This window comes from Sabethes cyaneus, chromosome 1, assembly GCF_943734655.1.
Source record: "Sabethes cyaneus chromosome 1, idSabCyanKW18_F2, whole genome shotgun sequence".
In the NCBI taxonomy this organism is placed as follows: Eukaryota; Metazoa; Arthropoda; class Insecta; order Diptera; family Culicidae; genus Sabethes; species Sabethes cyaneus.
Genome location: NC_071353.1, coordinates 142,179,735 through 142,203,615, shown reverse-complemented (window position 1 = coordinate 142,203,615; position 23,881 = coordinate 142,179,735). Strand labels below are relative to the sequence as shown.

The following is a 23,881-nucleotide window of genomic DNA, read 5'->3' as shown; positions in this document are numbered from 1 at the left end:
TCTTCATTTTCTACTCAATTTTTTGATATTTTCAGTTCTATTCTTTCTCTTGCTTTTCTTGATTTCTTTTGTGATTTTCTTTCCCTCTTCTCTTTCCTCTTTTTGTTCTCTTTCTCGTTTCCAGTTTTCGTCTTTCCTCCTATTCGTTTTTCCTATCAGTTTTTATTCGTTTCTGACAGGTTTACTCTATTTTTGGTTCCATTTTTTTGTCTTTTCTGGTCTCGTTTCTTGTTTTGGGTCCCGTTCTTCTATTTTTCTATTCTATCTTCTATTTTGTGCGTCTGTACGGTTCTTCCTATTAATATGTCTTGATTTTCATCCTTTTCTGTTACGTTGTTTTCCGTTTTATTCCGTTTGCGTTCCGTTTTCATTTTTTCTCTCCATTTGGCTGTTCTTGATCTCTTTTCTCTTGCTTTCCTGCTCCTGCTCTTGTGTTTTCTCTCTTTTTCTCCTTTTCTACTGAGCTTTTGTTCCTTTTTTACTTGTTTCGTCTTTTCTGTCCAGTTTGTACCAATTTTCTTTCTGGTTTTCCTTGTTTTCTTTATCGTTCATCTTCTCTCTTCTTCTTTTTTTCTCTTCCCTCTTTTTCTTCACAGTCTCCTATTGTTTTCTTTTTTTACGTCCCGTTTTTTCTCCCACTGTGTCACATCGTGTCACCCAGTGTAATTCTTTAATTTTTCTTTTTTCCATGGTAATTCTCGTCTTTTTTTCTCTCGCGTTTTTCCCAATTGAACATGAAATTGGACTTGAAATTGTAGTTGAAATATACAGAAGACAGGACAAATTGGACAGCCAGACAAGACAGACGGTACAGACAGATGGGACAGAAAGAAAAGACAAATGGCACAGACAGAAGGACGGTACAGTAGACAGGACAAATGGGACAACAGATAGATGAACCGGATTGAACACATAGACCGAACATTTTCCCTTTTATTCTTTTTCTGCTCTCGTTTCTAATCCAGTTTTTTTCTTTTTTGTTCCGTGTTTCTCCTTTTTTGTCCAATTTGTTCTAATTTTCTTTCTGGTTTCCTTGTTTCTTTTATCCCTCATTTTTCGTCTTTTTTCTTCCGTACGCCCTCTTATTCCAGTCCAGTCTCATATTCTTAACCTCGTTTTCTGCCTTTTTACGTCTCGTTTTCCTTTCCATTGTGTCACACTGTTTCGCCTATTGTGATTCTTTCGTTTCATTGTACCGTTTTTCTTCATTTCCTGCCCTATTTTTTTAGGGTCAGTCTTGTTTTTCCCTCGTTTGTTTTATGTAATTTTCTTTTCCGTGTTCCGTTTTTTCTCTGCCCTTTTTCCTTTATTTGTTTTCAGTATTCGTTTTTTCTAACTCTTCTCTTTTTCTTTTTGCATCTTCGTCTGTTCCGTTTTTCTTTCAGGTGCTCCGGTTTATCTTTTTTTGTCATGTTTATTATGCTTTTGGATCCTTTTTCTTTTTACTCTCCAGCATTCCTTCTTTTTCTGTACATAGGTTTTTTCAGTTTTACCTTTTTCTTTGTTTCATTTTTTTCACTGCTTTTTTTCTGTCCCATTTTTCCCACTCCTCTATCTTGCTTTCTATATAAGATCTCTCTTTCTGTGTTCTACTTTTCTCTATTGCTCTTTTTTCTGTACCGTTACCCCTCTTTTTCTGTACCGTCTTCCCTTTATTTGTCTCGTTTTACTATTTTTCTACCCGCTGTTTTCTCTTCTTTTTCAATTTTTCGCCATTAGTCTGATTTTCTTGACTGGTCTTGCCTTCTAGTCCGGTTCTGTTTTCCGGTTTTATCCCGCTTGTTTTCCGTTCTCACTTTTTGTTCTCTATATTCCTCTCTTTCTGTTCCCGTTTCTTAATTTCCCTCCCGTATTTTGACCTTTTCTTTCTTTTTTTCTGTCCCGTTTTATCCCTTTTTGTTTCGTTTTTTCTGCACTTCTATCCAATAAGTTTCCGTTTTCTTCGTTTCATACGTTTTTTCCTTCTTTTTCTCCCTTTTTGTCTGTCTTTTTTCTTCCATTTCCTTCTTTCCCAATTTTTTTTCTTACGTCTCTTCTCTCGTCTCTTCTCTTATCACGATACCACGATTTTTCTTTCGCTTTCTTTTTTCAAGTCAGTTTTTCTTCTTTTTTCTTATCTTTTTCTTCCGCGCTGGCGGCCGTTCAAAAGAATATAAATAAAAAACTGAATATGCTAAGAAAATTTACTTACATTTTCATAAGAAACTGGTTGCTCGTAATGAAAAACTATCAGTAACAGATTAGATTAGATAAATTGATAAACAAAAAAAAAATTTCAAAAAGTTCCATCTGACAGAACATAATTTTCCGACTTTTCTTTGAAGTTTTCCACCGTCAATTAACTTCGAAATTGGACTTAAATTTGAATCATTTTTACGCAATTGATTTGCCTTTCGCAAAATAGTGGCAAATTATAGTAACAACTGCGGACCTTTGGGTTATTTCCATAAACTTTTGAAGAAAAGTTGGGGCACGTGCCCCAATTTGCTCAGATTGAGCACGCCAATGATGATTAGTTACTTTTGAGTTCACCTAAAAATACAAATTACAATATCGTTTCTCGTTGACATTTTAGTACAGGGAGCTTTCTCAATCAAACAGATAGCCTTTAAAAAAAACCATCACCACATTGTTTAGAAAATAAATCTCTTCAATCACAACTGTTAACTTTAGCGTAACATATCCACAATCCAAACCGGTTCCTCTATTCTCTTATAGTTTGCTCTCGATGCCACCAGCCTTGCTGAGCACCTCGAACATATCGTCCAACGCCTGTCGCAGGCTGTTGCGGAAATCCTTCGAATCCGTGATCGGATTGCTTTTGAACGACGAAACGCCGAACCACATGTCGTCATCCTTGGGATTGTAGCAGCAACCGTAACCATCGGTCGTTAGCGGCCCGTAGCACATGAACGCATCGTACCGCGATGCCACCTGACTGGTGGACAAACGCATATGTTGACTGGCGAGCAGTCCGTCGTCTTTGAACAGCTCCGGAAGAGTGATTCGGTTTTCCCTGGCAACCAACTTCAGTCCGAGCAGATGCCGGTCAACGCCGAACCCTTGAACCGCCTTGGCAGCGTACGCTTTGTGCGAGTCGACCGCAGCTCTCAGTTTGGTCAGCTTATCCGCCGGGTTTGACCCATCCTCGAGCATGGCACGAGCAAAGGCCACCGATTCGCTAGAGCACGAACGAATCGTTTCCGTACGGCCAGCTTCGTACATTCGCGTTTGGGCCGATTCGTAGTGAGCGGCCGGAACACGGTGCAACCGGTAGAATGCATACTGGATAGCCATCTGAATGAAGCTATCCGGGCTCATCTTTTTACTCTTGATGAAGTTTTTTCCATAGCCCGTGTAGTGCAGGTAATTCATATCCAAATCGCTTATCAGTTTATCGTGACTGGCGGCAGCCTTTTCCAGCAAACTGTACGCTTCCGAGGTGAGATTGAAATTCAGCTTCTCCGGAGCGGGAAAATCTTTCACCGATCCCTCCTGGCCACCCTTGGCCAGGTAGTTGATTATGAAATCGGTCAGCACTGCAATCGGCTGGCCTTCGGCCGGTGAGTGCTCGTAGGTTAGTCCATTAATACCGTTGGGAGCAACCACCAGTTGCAACGTTTTATCGTACCATCTGTTGCCGGAATTCGCCGATGATCCTCCACCATGCATGAGCACATGACAAGCGTCGACTACGTCGTCTCCGGTAGGATTGCCGATTTCGTAATCCAGTGATAGTACGAAGAGTGAACTTTGAATCGCTTCGATTGTTTTGCGATTGGTTGAATCTGCCGTTAGAACGGTATAAGCTTCGTACCAGTTGTCGCGAGGCAGAGCGCTGAACATTCCTATGGGTTCTGCTTTCTGTTTGGACATTTCCTGGCACTGACGAAGCTGATGGTATAACTTATCTTCAGCAATGACACCGTCGGAATTGCCGACTTCAACCTTAAAATACTGATTGTTCGATACGACAACGATATGTGTTGAATTGGGATGAAACAATAAGGTATCGGAAGGCTTACCGGGTACTCGGCAGGTTCCGAAAATTTTATTGTACTGTGACATATCCAGCGGTGCCTTTCCCATCATTTCCAACCTAATCTGGTTACGATCGATCATGCGTTTGTAGAGCAGCGCTCCGAATGCAATTTTAGCGGCGCATTTCAGCTGCTCGTCCACGGTTGTGTACGAAAGCTTCGGAAAAACCAGTCCCGGACTAGAGTAGATAATGACTGGATCGCGATACTCCAGATAGGCCGATTGAAGCCACCAATCGGATAGCCAGTTTTTCTTCGAAGCGGCTCGCTCTTCGAGCAGTTTTTGCAGTTTAGTTCCTACTCCACCGGGGGCGATGAATTTTGTGATGGCCGATTTGGTTTTCTTGTATCCATCGTCATTGACGTGTGGTTCCACAGTCTTCAGCAGTTTATTCATCGTATCCTCCAGGCGAGGCAGCGGAAGCGAAGGCAGTGCATTGGTGCTGAAGGTGCCTGCCGTCAGCATTCGCACTAGTGGACCATTGTTGTAGCAGGCAACACCCAGTGGAACGGTTCTAGTGTGTACAAGTCTCATCATCTCTCTGGCTGCTGCAGTTTCAACGCACGCACAACTGGACTGGTCACTGGTATTGTGTAGCCACACCAAAGGACAGTGAATTACTCTTGATGTTGATTGAATGATGAGTGCCGGGGTAAGTTTTGCTTCGCACGACGACCCTTGTACTGCAAATAGCGAACAACCACAACAAACTTGATTGAATTAAATGTAAAAATAAAACGTAAAAGTACGTACAATCTATCGAGAGCGACCGACCGAGACCGACGACGAATGTGTACACGTAGACAGCACGATAACAAAACTTCTCTAAATAGGCACCGCTGGCTGGCTGGCTGCCGCTGCACAGATGCAAACGAAAATGAAAGGAAACCGGTCGACACAACCAAGCATAAGTTGTGCGTGTATATTGGGTACAATACAACTGGAAATTTTGCTTACTTTTTTCGACGTTTGAATATGTATATATGTATAATTGTTATGTAAACAGTCAACTGAACTGTAGCATAACAAATGTATCTTCAATGGTTTATGGGACGACACACTAAACACTACGGCTTTTGGAATATAATTAATTCAAAATTCAAGGATGACATACACAACCAACCAAAGGATCAGAAGTTTACTAATTTCTAAATCAGAAGTTTACTAATACGAATATGCTTTCAAGGTCATTTTTGAACATACAACCAAACCTGTCAAATTTGCAAAATAACATACATTGTAGTCAGGAGTGGTCTGAGCCACCAGCCATTTAGACTGGGGCACTCCCCACCTTCTCTGTAGAATTTAATGAGTAGAAGCAAAATAATTTTTATAACACAAAAGTCTACAGCTTTTAATTTAATCGACCACTGTTTTTGCGATCAGTAAATTAATTCCGTAAAAAAGTACCAATTTCAAGTCCAATTTCTAGTCCACTTATGAATTAAATTTCAAGTTTAGTTTCAAGCCAATAGAAGAAATAGATAGAAAAAGGATAGAAAAGAGGAGAAACGCGACAAAAAAAAATAAAATGCCAGAAAGCAAGAAAAATGAGAGAACGGAAGGAAAAAGCATAAAGAAACGAAAAACAAAATAAGGATAAAGTGGACATAAAAGGAGAAAAAACAGAAACGAGACCAAAAAGATAAAAGACGGGTGGGAATAGGAAGAAAAGAAAAAGATAAAATACAGAAGTATTAAAATAGAGAAACGAAAACCGAAAAAGAGAAAAAAACGCGACAGAAAAATCAGATGGGTTGTGTACAAGACACGACCGCATATATAGGTGACGCAGGACTACGTAAGTCTCTTTGTAGTGATAGTAGCAACATATATACATGCTACATGCGTTGTATGTAACATTTATCAAAGTAGTAACATTGCATACGTTCAATTCTCAAAAGATTGTGCATTTGAAAACAATTTAACAAAATCAAGAAAGAACACAAACTATTGCTTTCCTGCTACCTTACTGAAATTAAAGATTGTTTTTATTACTCATGGTTCCCCACGTTGAAGGGATTTTACCAATTCAATCCTATTTTATCAACAGCACATCTTTTCACTACACTTCTAATGAAACGGCAAGCATGCGTGTTCATACAGAGTCGTATTATAACCGAACACTACAGCTGTAGCACATTTTTCCAACACAGATATCAAATTCGCCTAGGTTTAATCGTCTCGCAGTAAAGAATTTGCGATCTGTTGGGACGGCGAACTTGTGTCATTTTTTCTGGCACACTTCCCTAACACAGACATCAAATTGGACTAGGTTTAATCGCGTTCGTAAGAAGTCTGTTGGCACGAGGGGGCTTTGTCACTCTTTCTGCCGTACTTCCCAAGCAAGGACCCAAGCAATGGTCTAGGTTTAACCGCGGTGTTAAGAAATCTTCAACAGATATCAAATTGGTATAGGTTTAGATCATCGCAAAGAATCTTCCAACCAATCCACTATGGGCCAGAAATTAGAATTTCGGGACAAAAATATTTGCGGTTAAACAGCATGTCTCAGCTCAACGTGGTCTTCGGCAATTTTTTGAATAAAAAATTGATGCATAAATGAAGGGGTCGTCCAATATTTAAGCGTTACTTAAAAAACAATTTAAGTAATAACTTTTTGAGTAAACTTTTTTTTACCTTTTTGGTTTGAAAATATTAAAGATAAACCAATTTCAAGTAATTTTTGTGAAGATATGAAACTTCTACCTTTTACCCATTTTCAGCAATAGACCTTTGTTTATAAACGACCCCTCAAATCACATTTCTTGTAACATGTTTATTTCAACAGACAGCTCAATGTGATGTTCTAAAAAATATTTTGCACATGAAAGAGGAATATTTCTGCTGAAGACTGTTTTGCTTTATATGCATTAATTAATAAGATATAACTGATTTAGGTTAAAAACCGTCTGATGAAAAATCCGAATATCTTAGCCATCTGCAAGTATCTGCAATTAGTTTGCATACCAATTTGTAGGGAATTATTAAAGCTATCTGCCCAAATGTGTATTTCAGAGAATACCATGGCATGGGATTACCTGGGAATAGTGAGGATTTTTTTCATACATTTTATAACTTAATAAATATGCGTCCTAGCATCAAACAGTCTTCACAGAAAATACGTATTTCAACATACTAAATAACTTTGTAGAACATTTGAAAGCAATAAAATAATCGTGTGCAAAGTTATTGAGTGTAATTGATTTTTAAATGCTCTTTTTTAACACATCATTATATTTCGTAACCGGTAAGAGATAGATAGTAACTTTATTCAGCAAAGTTGCTTATTTTAGTATTTTCTGCAACTTTTGGAGAAAAAAACTTTTTTTAAAATTATTTAAGAAAGCAAAAGTTTGTATCACCCTAATAGATGAATTCATGGTCACCCTAATAGTGCAGGAAGATGCGCTATATTTTATCATTTTACTTCTCCGAAGACATCACCCTTGAAAAAATACACATTTTTCATCAAACGGTTTTTAGCCTAAAAACAGTTATATCTTATTAATTAATGCAGAAAAAGCAAAACAGTCTCCAGCAAAAATATGCCTCTTTCATGTGCAAAATGTTGTCTAGAACATCACATTGAGCTGTCTGTTGAAATAAACATGTTACAAGAAGAAATGTGATTTGAGGGGTCGTTTATAAACAAAGGTCTATTGCTGAAAATGAGTAAAAGGTAGAAGTTAAAAATCTTCAGAAAAAATACTTGGAATTGAGTTATCTTTAATACTCTGAAACCAAAAAGGTGAAAAAAAAATTTACTCAAAAAATTATTACTTAAATTGTTGTTAAAGTAACACGTAAATATTGGACGATCCCTTCAAAAGATGCATCATTTTTTCATTCAAAAAGTTGCCGAAGACTACATTGAGCTGAGACACGCCGTTTAACCGCAAATATATTTGTCCCGAAATTTCAATTTCTGACACATAGTGCAATCACGAAGCGAGAATTTTGGTAAAACATAGGTTCATTGTTTTCAATTTTTCAACAGTTCAACAGCAAGAATCCACACTTTTCTTCATTTAGGTCAATTCTTAGAAGATTTTCCGATCGATTGGTGTAAGAATATTGAAAATCGATCGGAAAACCGCTGAGCTATTAGTGCTCAAAACCTTTCATTTTTCGTGACGCTCGCGTTTTTCGATTTTTTGGAATGACACCCTATCTCAAAACTTGTCGTGAGACGTAGTCCTACGTCAAAAGAGAAGGTAAGGAGAAAAAATGAAAACAGTGAAGTCGTAAAGGCTAGAAAGGAAAACAAAAGTGAAACGTTACGTAGTAAGAGGAAGAACGGAACAGATGAAAATAAAAAAACGGGATAGAAAAGGAATTAGAAGCGAATAAAGCAGAAATCGGGACTGAAAAAGTTAAACGGGACAGAAAATGATAAAAAAAGGAACAGAAACGGAGCAAAAATAAGGCTGAAAACGAAGAAAAACAGAAGAAACAAGACAAAAAACGGAACAGAGAAGATTCAGGACTCAGGAAAAGAGCGAAAAACGAGACGCAATAGAACGAAGAAAGAGAACAAAATGATAATGGTTTTCGGAGGCAACGAGAAAAATGGAAAAATAGATCAAACGGAATGTAAATGGAGAAAAAAAGTAAAAGGAAACAGAAAAACTAGAGAAAAGAAGAAAATCTATACCTATAAAGAAGGATTTCTGTCTGTCTGTCTGTCTGTCTGTCTGTCTGTCTGTCTGTCTGTCTGTCTGTCTGTCTGTCTGTCTGTCTGTCTGTTTTGTGTTCCTTATAGAATCAAAAACTACTGAACCAATCGGCGTGAAAATTTGCATGTAGAGGTTTTTAGGGCCAGGAAAGGTTTTAGTGATGGTTAGAGACCCCTCCCCCCACTAAGAGGGGGGGCTCCCATACAAATGAAACACAAATTTCTGCATAATTCGAGAACTAATTAAGCAAATAGAACCAAATTTGGCATGTGGGTGTTTTCGGTGACAAGAATTTATTCTAGGGTAATTTGAGACCCCTCCCCTCTTTATAAGGGGAATTATAACTCCTCTCCCCTTTAAGAGGGGGGGTTTCCATACCAATTTCCTCATAACTCGAGAACTAATCAAGCAAATGGAACCAAATTTGGCATGTGAAGGTTTTCGAGGGCAAGAAAATTTTCTATGTTGAATTAGGACCCCTCCTCACTTTAAGAGGGGGGGCTCCTGTACAAATGAAATACCAATTTCCTCATAACTCGAGAACTAATCAAGCAAATGGAACCAAATTTGGCATGTGTGTGTTTTTGAAGACAAAATTTTTTTCTATTATGAATTGGGACCCCTCCCCACTTTAAGAGGGGGGGGGGGGCTCCTATACAAACGAAATACAAATTTCCTTATAACTCGAGAGCTAATCCAGCAAATGGAACCAAATTTGGCATGTAGGTGTTTTTGGAGGCAAGAATGTTTTCTATGATGAATAAGAACCTCTCCCCACTTTAGGAGGGGGGGCTCCTATACAAATGAAATACAAATTTCCTCATAACTCGAGAACTAATCAAGCAAATAGAACCAAATTTGGCATGTGGGTGTTTTCGGTGACAAGAATTTATTCTATGGTAAATTGAGACCCCTCCCTCTTTATAAGAGGAATTGTAACTCCTCTTTCCTTTAAGAGGGGGGGCTGCCATACAAATTTCCTCATAACTCGAGAACTAATCAAGCAAATGGAACCAACTTTGGCATGTGAAGGTTTTCGAGGGCAAGAAAATTTTCTACGGTGAATTAGGACCCCTCCCCACTCTAAGAGGGGGGGCTCCGGTACAAATGAAATACAAATTTCCTCCTAACTCGAGAACTAATTAAGCAAATAGAACAACATTTGGCATGTGGGTGTTTTTTTTGGTGACAAGAATTTATTCTATGGTAAATTGAGACCCCTCCCTCTTTATAAGAGGAATTGTAACTCCTCTTTCCTTTAAGAGGGGGGGCTGCCATACAAATTTCCTCATAACTCGAGAACTAATCAAGCAAATGCAACCAAATTTGGCATGTGAAGGTTTTCGAGAGCAAGAAAATTTTCTATGGTGAATTAGGACCCCTCCCCACTTTAAGAGGAGGGGCTCCTGTACAAATGAAATACAAATTTTCTCATAACTCGAGAACTAATCAAGCGAATTGAACCAAATTTGGCATGTGTGTGTTTTTGGAGACAATTTTTTTTTCAATGATGAATTGGGACCCCTCCCCACTTTAGGAGGGGGGGTCCTGTACAAACGAGATACAAATTTCCTCATAACTCGAGAACTAATCCAGCAAATGGAACCAAATTTGGCATGTAGGTGTTTTTGGAGGCAAGAATTTTTTCTGTGATGAATTAGGACCTCTTCCCACATTAGGAGGGGGGGCTCCAATACAAATGAAATACAAATTTCCCCATAACTCGAGAACTAATCAAGCAAATGGAACCAACTTTGGCATGTGAAGGTTTTCGAGGGCAAGAAAATTTTCTACGGTGAATTAGGACCCCTCCCCACTCTAAGAGGGGGGGCTCCTGTACAAATGAAATACAAATTTCCTCCTAACTCGAGAACTAATCAAGCAAATAGAACAACAATTGGCATGTGGGTGTTTTTGGAGGCAACCATTTTTCCCATGATGAATTAGGACTTCTTACCTTTTTAGGAGGGGGGGGGGCTCCCATTCAAACGAAATACAAATTTGCTCATAACTTTAGAACTAATCAAGTAAATGGAACCAAATTTGGCATGTGAGAGTTTTAGATGGCAGAATTTATTTTCTGTGGTGTATTACGACCCCTTTCCCTTTTAAGAGGGTGGGCTTCCATACAAATGAAATACAAATTTCCTTATAATTTGAGTACTAATCAAGCAAATGGAACCAAATTTAGCATGTAGGAGATTTTTGAGTCTTGAATTTATTTTATGATAGTTAGAGACCTCTCACCCCTGTGGTAGGGGGATATGGACTCTCATACAAATAAAACAGAAATTTTGGCGAAACTCAAAAACTAATCCAACTAGAGAAATTCGAGACTCTTCCATAAAACATTAATCAATAACAAGACCACAAAAACTATCTATAGTAACACTAGATCATTCAGGACGAGCCGGTCGCGAGTGTTGCCGGTGACCCGCCGTCGGAAGCGCCGCCCACTGGGGGACTTGCAAAACTCGAGAAGTGATAAAGATCATCCGAGATTCATGATTTATGTACAACACAGGTTAATTTGTGGCAATACGAAGTTTGTCGGGTCAGCTAGTGCTACAATAAACGAAGAAAATGAAAAACAAAATGGGACAGAAAAAGAAAAAAACGGGCTAAACAAAATGGTAAAAACGAGAAGAGAAAAATTACACAGTAGAAGGACAACGATAAATCAACCAAAGGAAATGAGAAAAGAAAAAAAGAGAAAGAGAAAAGAAGAAAAAACAGAAAAGGAGAAAAAACGAGACAGCAAAAAACGTTTAGACCTCAAACGTAAACGCTATTAAACGAAAAAAAAGTCTAAAAACAGAATAAAATATAAAAGAAAACCGATAAAGAGCGAAGGAGGAACAGAAACGAAAAACAGAAAAAGCGGATAAAGAAAAACGGAAAAGAAAAAGGCGAAATACGGGAATAAACAAGGAATCGAAGGGAAAAGGGAAAAACGGGAGTCAACAATAGAATAAAGGTGACAGTCTTTTGCAGTCTTCTTGTTTTTTTTTGTTGTCTTTCAACGTTTGTTAGTCGATTTCTTCGTCGCCTTTTCTTTACCTATTTAGTATTTTTGTTGTTTTTTTATGTTTTCTTTTTTGCATTTTTTTGTCGGATTTTTATCCTCTTTAGTGTTGTTTTAATCGTCTCTTCGTTTACTCATTGTCATCTTTCCCCCTTCTTTTCGTCGACGTTTCTTCGTTCTATTTGATGTATTTTAGTCGTTTTTTGTTGCTTTTTTTCTCACTTTTTTTTGTTGTTTCACCTTTTTTGTCATCTATCTGACGTATTTTCGTCGTCCGTATTTTCCAGCGCCTTTTGCCACTTTTTCATGCGAATTGTTTCAAGAATTTTGAGTTTTTTAGACGGCTTTTTGTAGTTTTTGTTGCTGCTGTTTTGGCTCTTTTCGTCATTTTCTTAAATTTTCTTCGTTATTTTTTCAATCTTTTCGTCATCTTTGGTGGTCGTTTCACCGTTTTTATTGCTGTTGTTTTGTCATTCGTTGCAACAACGTTGCAAATGTCTTCTATTTATTGCCTTTCCGTCGTCTCTTTCCATGAAGTTGAATATAGATATGTCCAAAATTAATTAATTTATATCTATTTTTTCACAAATGTCACAATTTTTTCAAAATTCAAGATTTAAAAAAAATTAAATTTTAACCCTGTATTGGTCAACCGAAAGCTAAGCTCAATGAACCATGGAACCTTTAAATGATTTTCTTAAAGTTAAAAATTCTATCGTCCAGCGGAATTCAAATTTTGATTAATCCCCCTAAAAGTGCAATGGAAAATTTATTTTGCAATTTTGCTGAAGACGGTAACCTACTATCTCTTCAGCAAAGGTAGAAAAATTCTATTTCTCTTAAATGAAATATCGTTAAAACCAGTTTTTCTATTTTAGCTGTTTTTGTAGTTGTTGTATAACTTCCTGTATTACAAAGTTGTACAAATGGTACAAATACACAACATCACTGAATATAGTATACCTCTATCTTTGCCTATTGAGGAACTATAGAACTTTTACTATAAAAATACCCTAATTTTGACCCCGAATTACTCGCAAGAAGGCATCATTTTATTCAAAAACTCTCTCCAGAGAATCAGAATGGTTTCAAGCAGGCTGAAAAGTATTATATGTCATGTTTAAAAGCACGAAAGCTAAACAAAATTTATAGGCTGACGAAATCGGAATAAAAAGCTGATAAAATAGGGGGTAGACAAAATCGGGAGCTCACAAAATTGGATCATTACTGATAGTACTTTTGTTGCCAAAATTGAACCATGCCGAATTCCCACTGTATTTTGTCTTGCACTCTTATACGGTTTACCTCGTTTCTGTTCCTTTTTTTCTCTTTTCCAGTTCCGTTTTTCCTCTTTGTGCCGTTTTATCTTCTCGCATATTCTTATTGCTTTCGTTTTTTCTCTTTTTCTCCGATTTTTATTTCTTTCTGTCTCATGTATTCTGTTTAATTTTTCTGTTCATTTTCTGTTAAATTTTGTCCCAATTCCAGTCCCGTTTATTCTCTTGTGAATCATTCATTTTTCTGTAATTTTCTTTACCGTTTCCCGTCTTTTCTTTTCTCTTCCATTCTTCTCTTTATCATTTTTCTTTTTCTCTTCCGTTCTCGCTTTTTTTCTGTCCTCAGTTTTTCTTTTTTGTCCCTTTTTCTTTTTTTATCCCCTTCTTTTTTCTTTTTACTAATCTTAAAATTGCACCTGAAATTTGTGTTGAAATTAGAATTAAATTAGGCTTGAAATATAACTGAACTTGAACTTGGACTTGAAACTAAAACTATTTAAATACATTTAAATACAAGAATAACCTGTCTCCAGGACAGGGTTTCGTCTCCAGGACAGGGTTTCCAGTCGAGTGCTTCTCTGCAGATCTCGTTTGCTCCTTTCCTGAAGGTGTCTCCGATTCACTTGCACCGACGACATCAACGATGTAGTTCCTCGTTGGATATCCAGTTGTCCGGCTACCAGGCACGAATGATACATCGCAAGTACCGATTAATAAATACCTGCATTTTGTGCGTTATCTCCGCTGGGACGCACCACCTTTTATAGCCGTTCAGCAATATAGACTTAACGTTTGAGTTGAAAATGTGGGTTTCCGTATGAAGAGTGATCTGGTTTGAGCACCAGATGTTTCGCAAACCTGCAAAGGCACCTCTGGCCTTCCTGACCCGTGTGGCTATATCAGTTTTGGTACCATCTTTGCAAAGTAGTTGTCCGGCATTCTTGCAACATACTGTGTTCATCATATCCGTCCAGCTTTAGCCACCTTTTGAATACTGGGTTCGCCTTAGAGCTGTGCGAGTTCACGGGACATCCTCCGCCTGCATACTCCGTTCTCCTGCACACCGCTGAAGATCGTTCTTAGCACTCGTCTTTCGAAAGCTCCGAGCACTTGTGACTCTTCCTCGAATATAGCCCTTAATTTTCCATATGTCTTTACGGTCGATGGTATCATATTTAGCTTTGAAGTCAATTATGAACCATAGCTTCAAATCATAGCCTACTTCAAACTTAATAATTTATTCAAATAAATTTAGATGGACCTAAAATTTCTGAGTTGTTATATGTCATTTAGCGTCAATTAGAGTATTATCGACGTTCTTGGAATGATGCAAGTTTTTGTTGACGCGGCGAAGGATGTAACGTTGGGGCCTGCTTCCCTGGAACTGCAGAGAATAGGTACATTATCATATTTCTTTCTTTGGGAAAATCCATTGAGATCTCGTCTAATTCATTCGATAATGTAGCTGAGAAATCCGAGACAAACTAATTCTGATTCTGCAACTTATTCAGAGTCAGCAAAGTAATTTTCACAAAACAATATGCTATAGAGCTTTTCGGTGAGCAAACCTTTCTAACACAAAACAGATAGAATTTATTAGCTTTTCCAATCTCTCGAAGTACATCAATATAGAAATATTTCAATAGCAAAAAACGATTACTGTAAAGACTTCACCTGTGTTCTCTCTCTGTCTCTTTAGGCGTTCCTTTATCTCTTCTATCGCTATCTTGCGAACGTCTGTCTACTACCTGCCTGCCTGTCGTCTGTTTCGTTCCCTACCAAAGGTACACGGCTCCTGTTTTCTGTTGTATAATGTAAAAACTTGCGGTTCTAATTTGCTTCCATGCTTCTTTTCCTCCTCCAATGTGTCAACAAAAGTTTTAAACTTTTTCCTTCTACTCGAATCGAGAGGGTGATGGCAATCAACTGACTGTATTCTGATAGTAGTAGTCTTATCTATACAGGTATTCGGCTTCGGGCAACTCTGTGGAATCCTGTCATGTAGCAATCATCGATTGAACAATTAAGAAATGACAGACCTGAATTAACGGCGCGATGTAATCGAAGAACAGAACTAAAACCGGATGCAATAATATCGTTTCCCTCTTTTTTGTTTTGCTTTGCATTTTAATTTTGTTTGCCGGTCAGTAGTGTGACGCGCGCGACTTGAACTGGACTTTGTTTAATTCTATTATATACGTTGTAATAGTAGACTTTAAGAACATTTATATTCGTTGCTAATAATTTGTATACGTTTTTCTTCCCTAAAACTCTGTATGGCAGTCTGTGGTGTAGGTTATTAATAGTGTTACTAGTAATGTGTTTGCCCTCATCTGTTCGGTTTGTTTTTGTGCCACACGAACACGACTTCGCGCGACTTGTCTGATATCATAATAAACAGGAAAAATCCACTAGTAAAAATTTCCTTAACATTCATAAGTTAAAAAATTCCCCTTCATTTTACGTTCGTTTAGACACTGTCATAAGGCTAAAAATTTTGTGGTTTAAACTGTGTAGACACTAGACCATGATTTTAGAAATCGAACTCCCGTTTTGCCACACAGCGGACAATACGTGCCCCTTTTCGCAAAATTGTGCATATTTTCTGAATGGGATGCATTTCTTCTATTCAAAATTGCCAAATTTGAAAAGACACACTGAGAAAAAGCTAAAAAATTACTTGATATAAATATTCATCCATAGTGCAGGTGTAGTGCTGCTGCAAAACTGGCTCACTGACGTTCACAATATCTTGACTTGATATATAAATAGATACGAGCGATGGCCTCCGGTATTCTTTGAATACGGAGCAAAAATCTATCAGATACTACAAATATTGTAACAGTAAAGTACAATGTACGATAACGAAAGTCTTAGTTTAAACAAAAAATAATTTGCGAATAATATACTCTCTATCCTCTCTCTCTCTCGCTCTGTCCCCCATGCGTTTGTTGCATGCTGCGTGTCCTCTCTGTGGTTGCTAATTCCTCCTTAAGATCACTGCTTGCCACTGCTTTCGGTTACGGCTAAATAAATAGATGGGAAGGCGCACACGAGGAGCGGTTGGTTGATGCGTGTGTGTGTGTGCGTGGGCATGTGTCTGACAGTGTGTGTGATTGAGGTTTTTCATCATGTCCAAATCTTTGTTTAACTGCCACTTCCAGCTGCTGCTGCTGCTGCACTTGGGTGAACCGCACGTTACGCACGCACTCCTCTCTGTTACAGCTAGAAGGCGGGACTGAATTTTTCTACGTCTAAAATTATCAAGTATTATACTGTGAAAATCGGAGAATAAAAAGAACAAAATTAAAGAGACTACATTAACAATATGATAAAGGATTGAGCTAAGAGAAGTAAACGAAAATGTAAGCGCGTGCTATTTATACGTGTTTCGCAGAAAGTGCACAGTGACAATATTTTTCAAAAAAAACGACGTTTATCTCAATATATTCAACGTATACGCACCGACAAATGATCAATCCGATAATGCTAAGGACGAGTTCTACGACAGACTCGAGAGAATCTACGGAGTGCCCAAGACATGAAGTGAAAATCATCATCGGAGATGCAACTGTCCGGTCATTGGAAGACATAGCTGACAGATGATAACCAAGGAAGGATAACGATCTGATGCTCATAAATTTCGCCGCGGCTACAGAAATGGCTATCTGTAGCACCTACTTTCTACGGCTGAATATTCGGAAACACACCTGGAGGCATCCAAACGGGGACTAGCTCTCAGATCGATCAAGTCTTGATTGACGAACTTCACTTTTCAGATGTCATCAATGTACAGCCTTTTCGGGGACCAAATATCAGGTAAGATTCGCGCATGGCTGTCGAATGCTCGCACTGAGAGGACGCTTCGGTTCCAACATCCAGTGATCGATGGCAGATGGCGTGCCAGCGGAATACTCCAGACCAGAAAGCTTGATCAACGAACGCAGAGCAGCAGGAATAAAGGGAATATATAAGTGAGCTATGGAGGAGTGTCGCTCTACGATGGCCCATATTTTTACCCAGTGTCAGTTACCAGACGGGTTCCGGGAATACAACTTGCAGACTCATCATCTGTTTGTGGACTTTAAAGCGGCGTACGATTCAGTCAAATGAAATGAGCTTTGGCAGATAATGCCAAAGTATGGTTTTCTGACGAAACAAATTACGCTGATTTGTGCGACGCTAAATGGGTCAAAATCTTGCGTTGGATGAACTGAAGCAAGGGTATGTACCCTCAAATCTACTATTAAGCATTGCGTTGAAAGCTGTAATACGAAGAGCAAACGTGGAGAGGAACAGGACAATCATTATGAAATCTCACATGCTCTTTGCTTCTGCGGATGACGTCGATATCATTGGAATCAACCGTAGAGTAGTAGAAATAGGAGAACAAAACAAACAGGAAGCAGCGAGATTGGGACTACAGTACACCCCCCCCCCCCCTCCCCCCGCGCTAATCCGACACCCAATAATCCGACGACTCGATAGTACGGATCTCGCTAATCCAGAAAATTCCGAATTAAAAAGATTTGTACTTAGCTTCATTCAACCGAACACTGCCTTTAATGGGGGTCTTCATTTGGGTCAAGATGTTACTCATTCCAACTAAATGGAAAGGGTAAATGGTGCTCCTTATAACTGCGTTTAATTTTGCCAGGAGCTCCATTTTTCATCACTCTACTCAAAAGATTAACGGCCTTGCGCGTATTTCTAAGCTAAACAAGAATTTAAAGGTATTTTATAGAATAAATTGAGTATTTCTTAGTTCAACACAAATTTATTGCGTATTTGCGACAATTTTTTCGGAAATTTTCGCAGTTGTTTACGTCTGGATGTAAACAACACGACATTTCAAAACCCCACTGACGTTAGTTTGACTGCCGGATTATCGAGTCAAAATTCGTTAATCCGGTCATGAATTTGTCGGATTAGCGGGGTTGTACTGTATATGAAATAATTGGAGTGGCAACTATATGAAATAATTGAGGAATTAATATACTTTGGTGCGCTCGTGATATGTGACAACGATGTAAGCCGCGAAGTGAAACGACGAGTTACAGCCGCGAATCTAACTTTCTACGAATTACGTAGCCAGCAGAAGTCCCGTAGTTTGCAAATTCGCACCAAACTGGTGATCTACAGAACATTAATCCTTCCGGTGGCCCTGCACGCACATGAATCATGGACGCTAAAGGAAGCTGACCGACCAATGCACAATGGGCAAAAATAGCTAGTAATCCTAAGAATTAGAAGCCACTGGTTTGGAGTCTATGTAAAAAATGCAGGAAATCGATTGGTGGTGGTTTCATCCTGCGCAGACTTCGGGAAGTGGTCCATTTTGCCCTATTTTCCCCAAAAATCAGGATAAAAGCTAATTAAACAATATGAAAACTTATTTACCGCCCGTGAAACGAGCTCAAATAGCTTCCAAATTTTGTCAAAACATCCGAAGAATCAAATTCCATCTATTCCATGCTGTGCGAAATGCAAGAATAGTCCATTTTGCGAATTCACCCCCATATGCATAGATAACCTAATTAGAGCGATTAAAACTAATTCAAAGGTAAAAACAGTCTTCAAAAAAATGTGCATTTTATCATACTGAATAACTTTGGAGAGCAGTTGAAAGCAATAAATTGATTGGATGCGGAGTTATTGTGCAGAATTGATTTTCAAGTGTACTTTTTAAATAAACCATTATATCTCGCAACTAGCAAAAGATAGATAGTTACTATATTCGGCAAGGTTGCTCATTTTAGTGTGTTCTATAATTTTTCTAAAGAAAATTTTTTTTTGGACATATTAAAAAAAACAAAAGTTTGTATCACCCTGATAGATGAATATAAGATCACCTTGATGGTTTCAAAAGATCCGCTGTATTTTATTGATAAACTTCTCCAAAGATACCATCGTTGAAAAATTGCGATTTTTTTACGCAATAGCAAATGAACGTGTTTTTGTAGATCTAGGAGAGAATGAGGCAAAACGAACCGATTGTGAATTCATCACGGTACTTAATCGATGACAATCAACTCTCCTGAAGTCTTTCGAGTAAATTGGTACTATTCGAGTTTTTTCCCCTGTCTTTGAATTAGTTTTAATCGTTCTAATTGCGTTTTACTATGTATTTAGGGGAGAATTGGGCAAAATGGACTATACCTGTATTTCGCACAGAATGGATGGTATTTGATTCTTCTAATGTTTTGACAAAATTTGGAAGCTATTTGAGTTCGTTTCACGGGCGGTAAATAAGTTTTTATACTGTTTAATTAGCTTTTAGGATGATTTTTGGGGAAAATAGGGCAAAATGGACCACCTCTCAAAGTCTGCGCAAAATGAAACCATTACCATTCGATTTCTTGCATTTTTTACATAAGAATAGGTACCTTGTAAGATTCCAAACCAGCGGCTTCTAATTCTTGGGAGTACGAGCTCGTTTTTGCCCATTGTGCAATGCTTAGGGTTTTTAAGCGTAAAATTCTGTGATCCATACTTGGTGGCAAAATGGAAAATGCTGATATAGTGAAGGTAGGTAAAACATCAACTGATGTAGGCTGCGGTGGACTGGGCACGTGGCCAGAATGCCCGACGAAAGGCTAGCCAAAACTATTTTCAGCAAAGAACCCTCTTTTTGGTTCTCTTCTGGCCGTGGACTTCGGGTAGACCACGCACTCGATGGACGTGCACTGTCGAGTACGACGCACGGTCAGCTGGTGTTCGGGGGGATTGGAGAACGGCAGTACAGGACCGATAGTACCCGGGGATCGATGACGGACCGTCGGCAAAAAAAATAAGAGCTGCTCGAAACCATCAGAGTAAACGAATGAAGATGGGCATCCACAAGATTACGGCCAACAAATCGCTGGTTCTGCGGGTCCGATATACTACGAAAACCAGACAATGAATGGCCAAGTGAAGGAGGTGAACCAGAGACGATTCTATTTGGTCCCGAAGTGACCAAGCGTTCAGGAAGTTCGGCTTCTATACAACGTGCCTTCTGACAAACTAGTCTGACAATGCAATGTCCCAAAAACCAGTTCGTTCACGGGAGTTACGAGAAGTTCTGAAAACCACCCACGAGGAGAAATTGATGACCACCTTCACTGGATCAAATACCAAGTCGACGTTTAACCCGCCAGCAGCTCCCCATTTCGGTGGTTGATGGGAGAAGTTAGGGCAGTCCATTAAGAAAGTCCAACGAGATCCTCAGAACAATGCATTCAGAGACCGAGATAATTGCAGACCACTGAAACATGTATTACTAAACACCGACACTGAGCTACCCTTAACAACTAAACACTTTTTGTTAGGGTGTTCGAATGGCAGCGAGCCCTCGATCCATGGTGCTGAAGCAGTCGTGGAAAATGTCCCAGGATACCAAGAAAGGACTATCCAAGCCGTTCTGTCCAAGAAAAGACGGAAACAATACAAAAAATCTCCAACAACACCAGAACTTAAGGGGGTGGCAGTAGTATACGACGAAAACATAGCACGTCCCCTTCGTCGAAAAATTCGGAATCGACCTCGTCCAGCCGAAACAACCAGCTCAAAAGTAAGTTGGGATCAACTAAGGGCCCGATTGAGGAACATAGAAAATCAGGGATTCATGAAATCAGTTTCTCACCCGCGCTTGGGTCTTTCAAGTTGCCACAAAGTTCTTCTGCAAGTGCAGATGAGATAACGGTGCTGGCGCAAGTGGGGCGAGGCAGAAAACAAGCGACTGGCGTTGGGTGCCGTGCCGCCAAGATTCAAAAGTTATGGTTTAAACGCGTGGGGCCGAGGATCCGATCTAGACTGCCGGAAGAGCAACAGCCAGGCAGTGAATGTCGTTTGTTCAAGTCACTTTGCAAAAGAGCAAGTATGCAAATGAGCAGGTGTTTCTTGAAAAGTTGGCGCAGGTGGACAGTTATATCGTCGAATTAAAGGTACGAAAGGAGAACCTGAATCGACCAGCAAGTCCGTGGATGGCGATTGAAAAGACCAGTCAGAAATATGAGCTTGCATCGTTGGTTGATGAATGATTGTTTATTCGCATCGGAAGGCCGAATAGTGGGTCCGCAGTTTCTACGGAGGTAATTTGCAATTGCAAGTCCAGTCATGCTATCAAGCAATCAAAGGGATTGATTGTACGGGTACGGTTCAGGCAGGGAAGAATGAACGTGAATTTCGCACATGGACGCGATAGTATGGACGGTGTCTTCGTCAGACATACAACGTCCATCGTTGTGACCCCAAGGTTTCTCATAAGGCTCCGTTGCCGGTACAGACTTATGCTAAATCTTCGCCTATTTTGCGCAGGATGGAGAAACAGTGACTGGCGCTATTTGCTTGTTTGGTATTGCATTCGGTGTTTTTGGAAGTAGCGCATAGACTAATAACTCAATCGTGATTGATGGCAGTTTATCATTACATCAGTCGTTAAGTCGTTGATCATTACATCACATGGGAGGAGTTTGTGAACGCCTTGTTCGCTCAGTGAAAGTTTTGACCGCGCTCGACAATGAGAATATTCTATCGCTAATTTCAGAGGACCTGGTATATGTTCTGGATGGGAATAACCGCAACTGCTAGTCGGGAGCCGAAACAATTCGACAGTCATGGATGGATTTAAGCATCGTTTTGGGATCGAAAAATTGACTGAGATATATAGATACTAGACTGATATATTTTTTTTTTCGAAAAAATCCCACCGTGCACAGTTGCTGAAATATTGAAAATTATGTTAGGCTACATACCTGCATCAAATGCACTCGGGTTGATATAGCTGATGAGATCGTTGTCCGACATACTGGTCAACTCCTGAGGTATACTGGCGGCTGCTACTGCTGCTGCATGTTGTTGTTGCTGCTGCTGCTGTTGTTGTTGCTGCTGGTGCTGCTGCTGCTGCTGTTGAAGTGGCTGTCGATCCTGATCACCGACTATCATTTGCTGAACGACTTGTCCAGACGTCAAGGACGCTGCCAGGTGCTGCTGTTGTGGAGGCGAGGTTTGTTGGGACTCTTGTTGGGACAGTACTGCTGCTACCGGGTTGGAAAGGGGTGCCGTCGTGTCCATCGGTTGCTGCGGTGGTTGTTGGCTGGGAACCGACGATGGCAGGATCGGGTTTCCGATCTCCATCTGCTCGGGCGCTCCGGGTGATGCGTGTAGATTCTGATGAGTTGTTGCTAAGTTTAACATAAGAGATTCGGCTGCTTGTTGTTGCTGCTGCTGTTGTTGTTGTTGTTGTTGCTGCTGTTCTTGCTGCTGCTGATGTTGTTGATGTTGGATGCTTTCGTTGATCAACGTTTGTACCATTTGCTGCTGTTGATGTAGCGCATTGCTGATGGCATTGGAAGCCATCGCAGACGCCTGAGGTTGGCACTGAGGTAGAAGGTTCGGTTGGGACATAATAACTTGAGATTGGGGCTGACATGAGGTTGTCATCATTTCCTGGGCATTCATCGAGATCAGCGCGTTGATCGTGGATTGAGTGGTTACGGAAGGCTCTTGGGAGGTAAGAATTTCGGCTGCTGCATTGAGGATGATATCCTTCACAACTTGGGTGGTTTCTTTCGGTTGTTGTTCGATCATGTTAGCCGCTACAGCGGCCATATTGTTGAATACTTGGTTCGTCAGGAGTCCGGCGTCTTCGGATATAGCTGCGGCTGCAGCAACGGCAGCCGCTGCCGTAGCTGCAACGGTTGCATTCGAAGGTGAACATATCATTGATGAGGGAGAAACCGTCGGGTTGAGAATGATTTCAGGTGAAATGGAAGAGTGCGGGTGGGGACTGACGTCGCTGGAAGTCGCCGTCGATGCTGGTGATAAGACGATGTTCGCTGGCGAACCGACTGCTATCGAACTTTGCGCGTTCAGCATCACATCCTGGGAAAGGGGTGAATGTGTGTTGTTGATATCACCGTGCAGTACTGGAGCAGTCGGTACGGTCGGAGAGTGTACTCCCCCAGCGTTAGCGGACAACGATACGACGGAGCTGATCTCCAACATTGCGGCCTGCTGTTGTCCACCCACCATGGAAGCCAATGTTGATTCAATAGCTTGTTTCTCCAGCGAGCCCTGCTGAACGGCGGCATTTAGCATGCCTTCCACGTTGAGCTGAGCTTTGATTTGGTTGACTTCGTTCAAACTTCCCAGACCGCTGCTGTTCGCAATCATTTGCTCAATTTGACTCCTTGCCGTGGCAGACAGCTGCTGTTGTTGTTGCTCTTGCTTAATACATAGATCCATCACCTTCAGTTCAACAGCTAGTGACGGTGAAGTAGCCGAATTGCTGATCTCGTTCGTTTCCATCAGTGTGCTTAGCCCACTTCGGAAACCGACCATCCCGCCAGGTACTGACCCGATATCCATTGCACTGTTTTCGTTAACCAGCATGGACATGCTGGAGCTATCCTCCATTAGGTCCATACTGGGCTGCCGAACACTTCGTCTTCGGTAGAGAATATGACTGTTATCTATCGAGTTGTCGGTCGAGTCGGGGAACCGTTCGAGCGATTCTTCATCGTGCGGACTTCGACTGTTCTCGTCAATGAGTTCCGCTTTGAAATTGGGCGGTGAGGACATGCTCAGCTGTTCTCCCAACAGCGAGGAGCGACGTCCGGTTCCGACCATTGGCATCACATTGACCGGCGGTGGCATCATACCGGTATCCAGCTCGTCCTGCGCTGCACTTAGCTGCGAACCCCAAAGGAACAGTGGCTTCTTGACGACACCGCTGGAATCGCTCGACGACGCTGCGATATCTGCGGGGGAACACAGACAAGAAAGATTCGAAAAAGATCGAGAAAGAAAGAAAACGAAAGAAATCCATGATTAGTTAAGATGGTTGCGGCATCGTCGGCGGGTGTACTAGATGATAC

The 23,881-nt window shown here is 40.2% G+C and overlaps 2 protein-coding genes across 2 annotated transcripts in view; both read right to left on the bottom strand.

The window, feature by feature from the left end:
• Nucleotides 1-2,624: 2,624 nt before the first annotated feature.
• LOC128740568 (carnitine O-acetyltransferase) lies at nt 2,625-4,880 on the bottom strand. The gene is made up of 2 exons (XM_053836122.1): nt 4,795-4,880; nt 2,625-4,724 (listed from the first exon to the last, which is right to left on the bottom strand). Exon 2 carries the CDS (start codon nt 4,576-4,578, stop codon nt 2,713-2,715), a length of 1,866 nt encoding a protein of 621 aa, XP_053692097.1. The 5' UTR covers nt 4,579-4,724; nt 4,795-4,880; the 3' UTR covers nt 2,625-2,712.
• A 9,746-nt stretch (nt 4,881-14,626) lies between these two features.
• The window catches only part of LOC128733300 (nuclear factor of activated T-cells 5), an 83,593-nt gene continuing 74,338 nt past the window's right edge, over nt 14,627-23,881 (bottom strand). Inside the window, exons 8-9 of the mRNA XM_053826920.1 lie at nt 21,758-23,764; nt 14,627-16,297 (exon numbers count right to left, since the gene is read on the bottom strand). Of these exons, the coding sequence (XP_053682895.1) occupies nt 16,293-16,297; nt 21,758-23,764 (2,012 nt within the window). The 3' untranslated portion in view covers nt 14,627-16,292. The remainder of the gene's footprint in view (nt 16,298-21,757; nt 23,765-23,881) is intronic.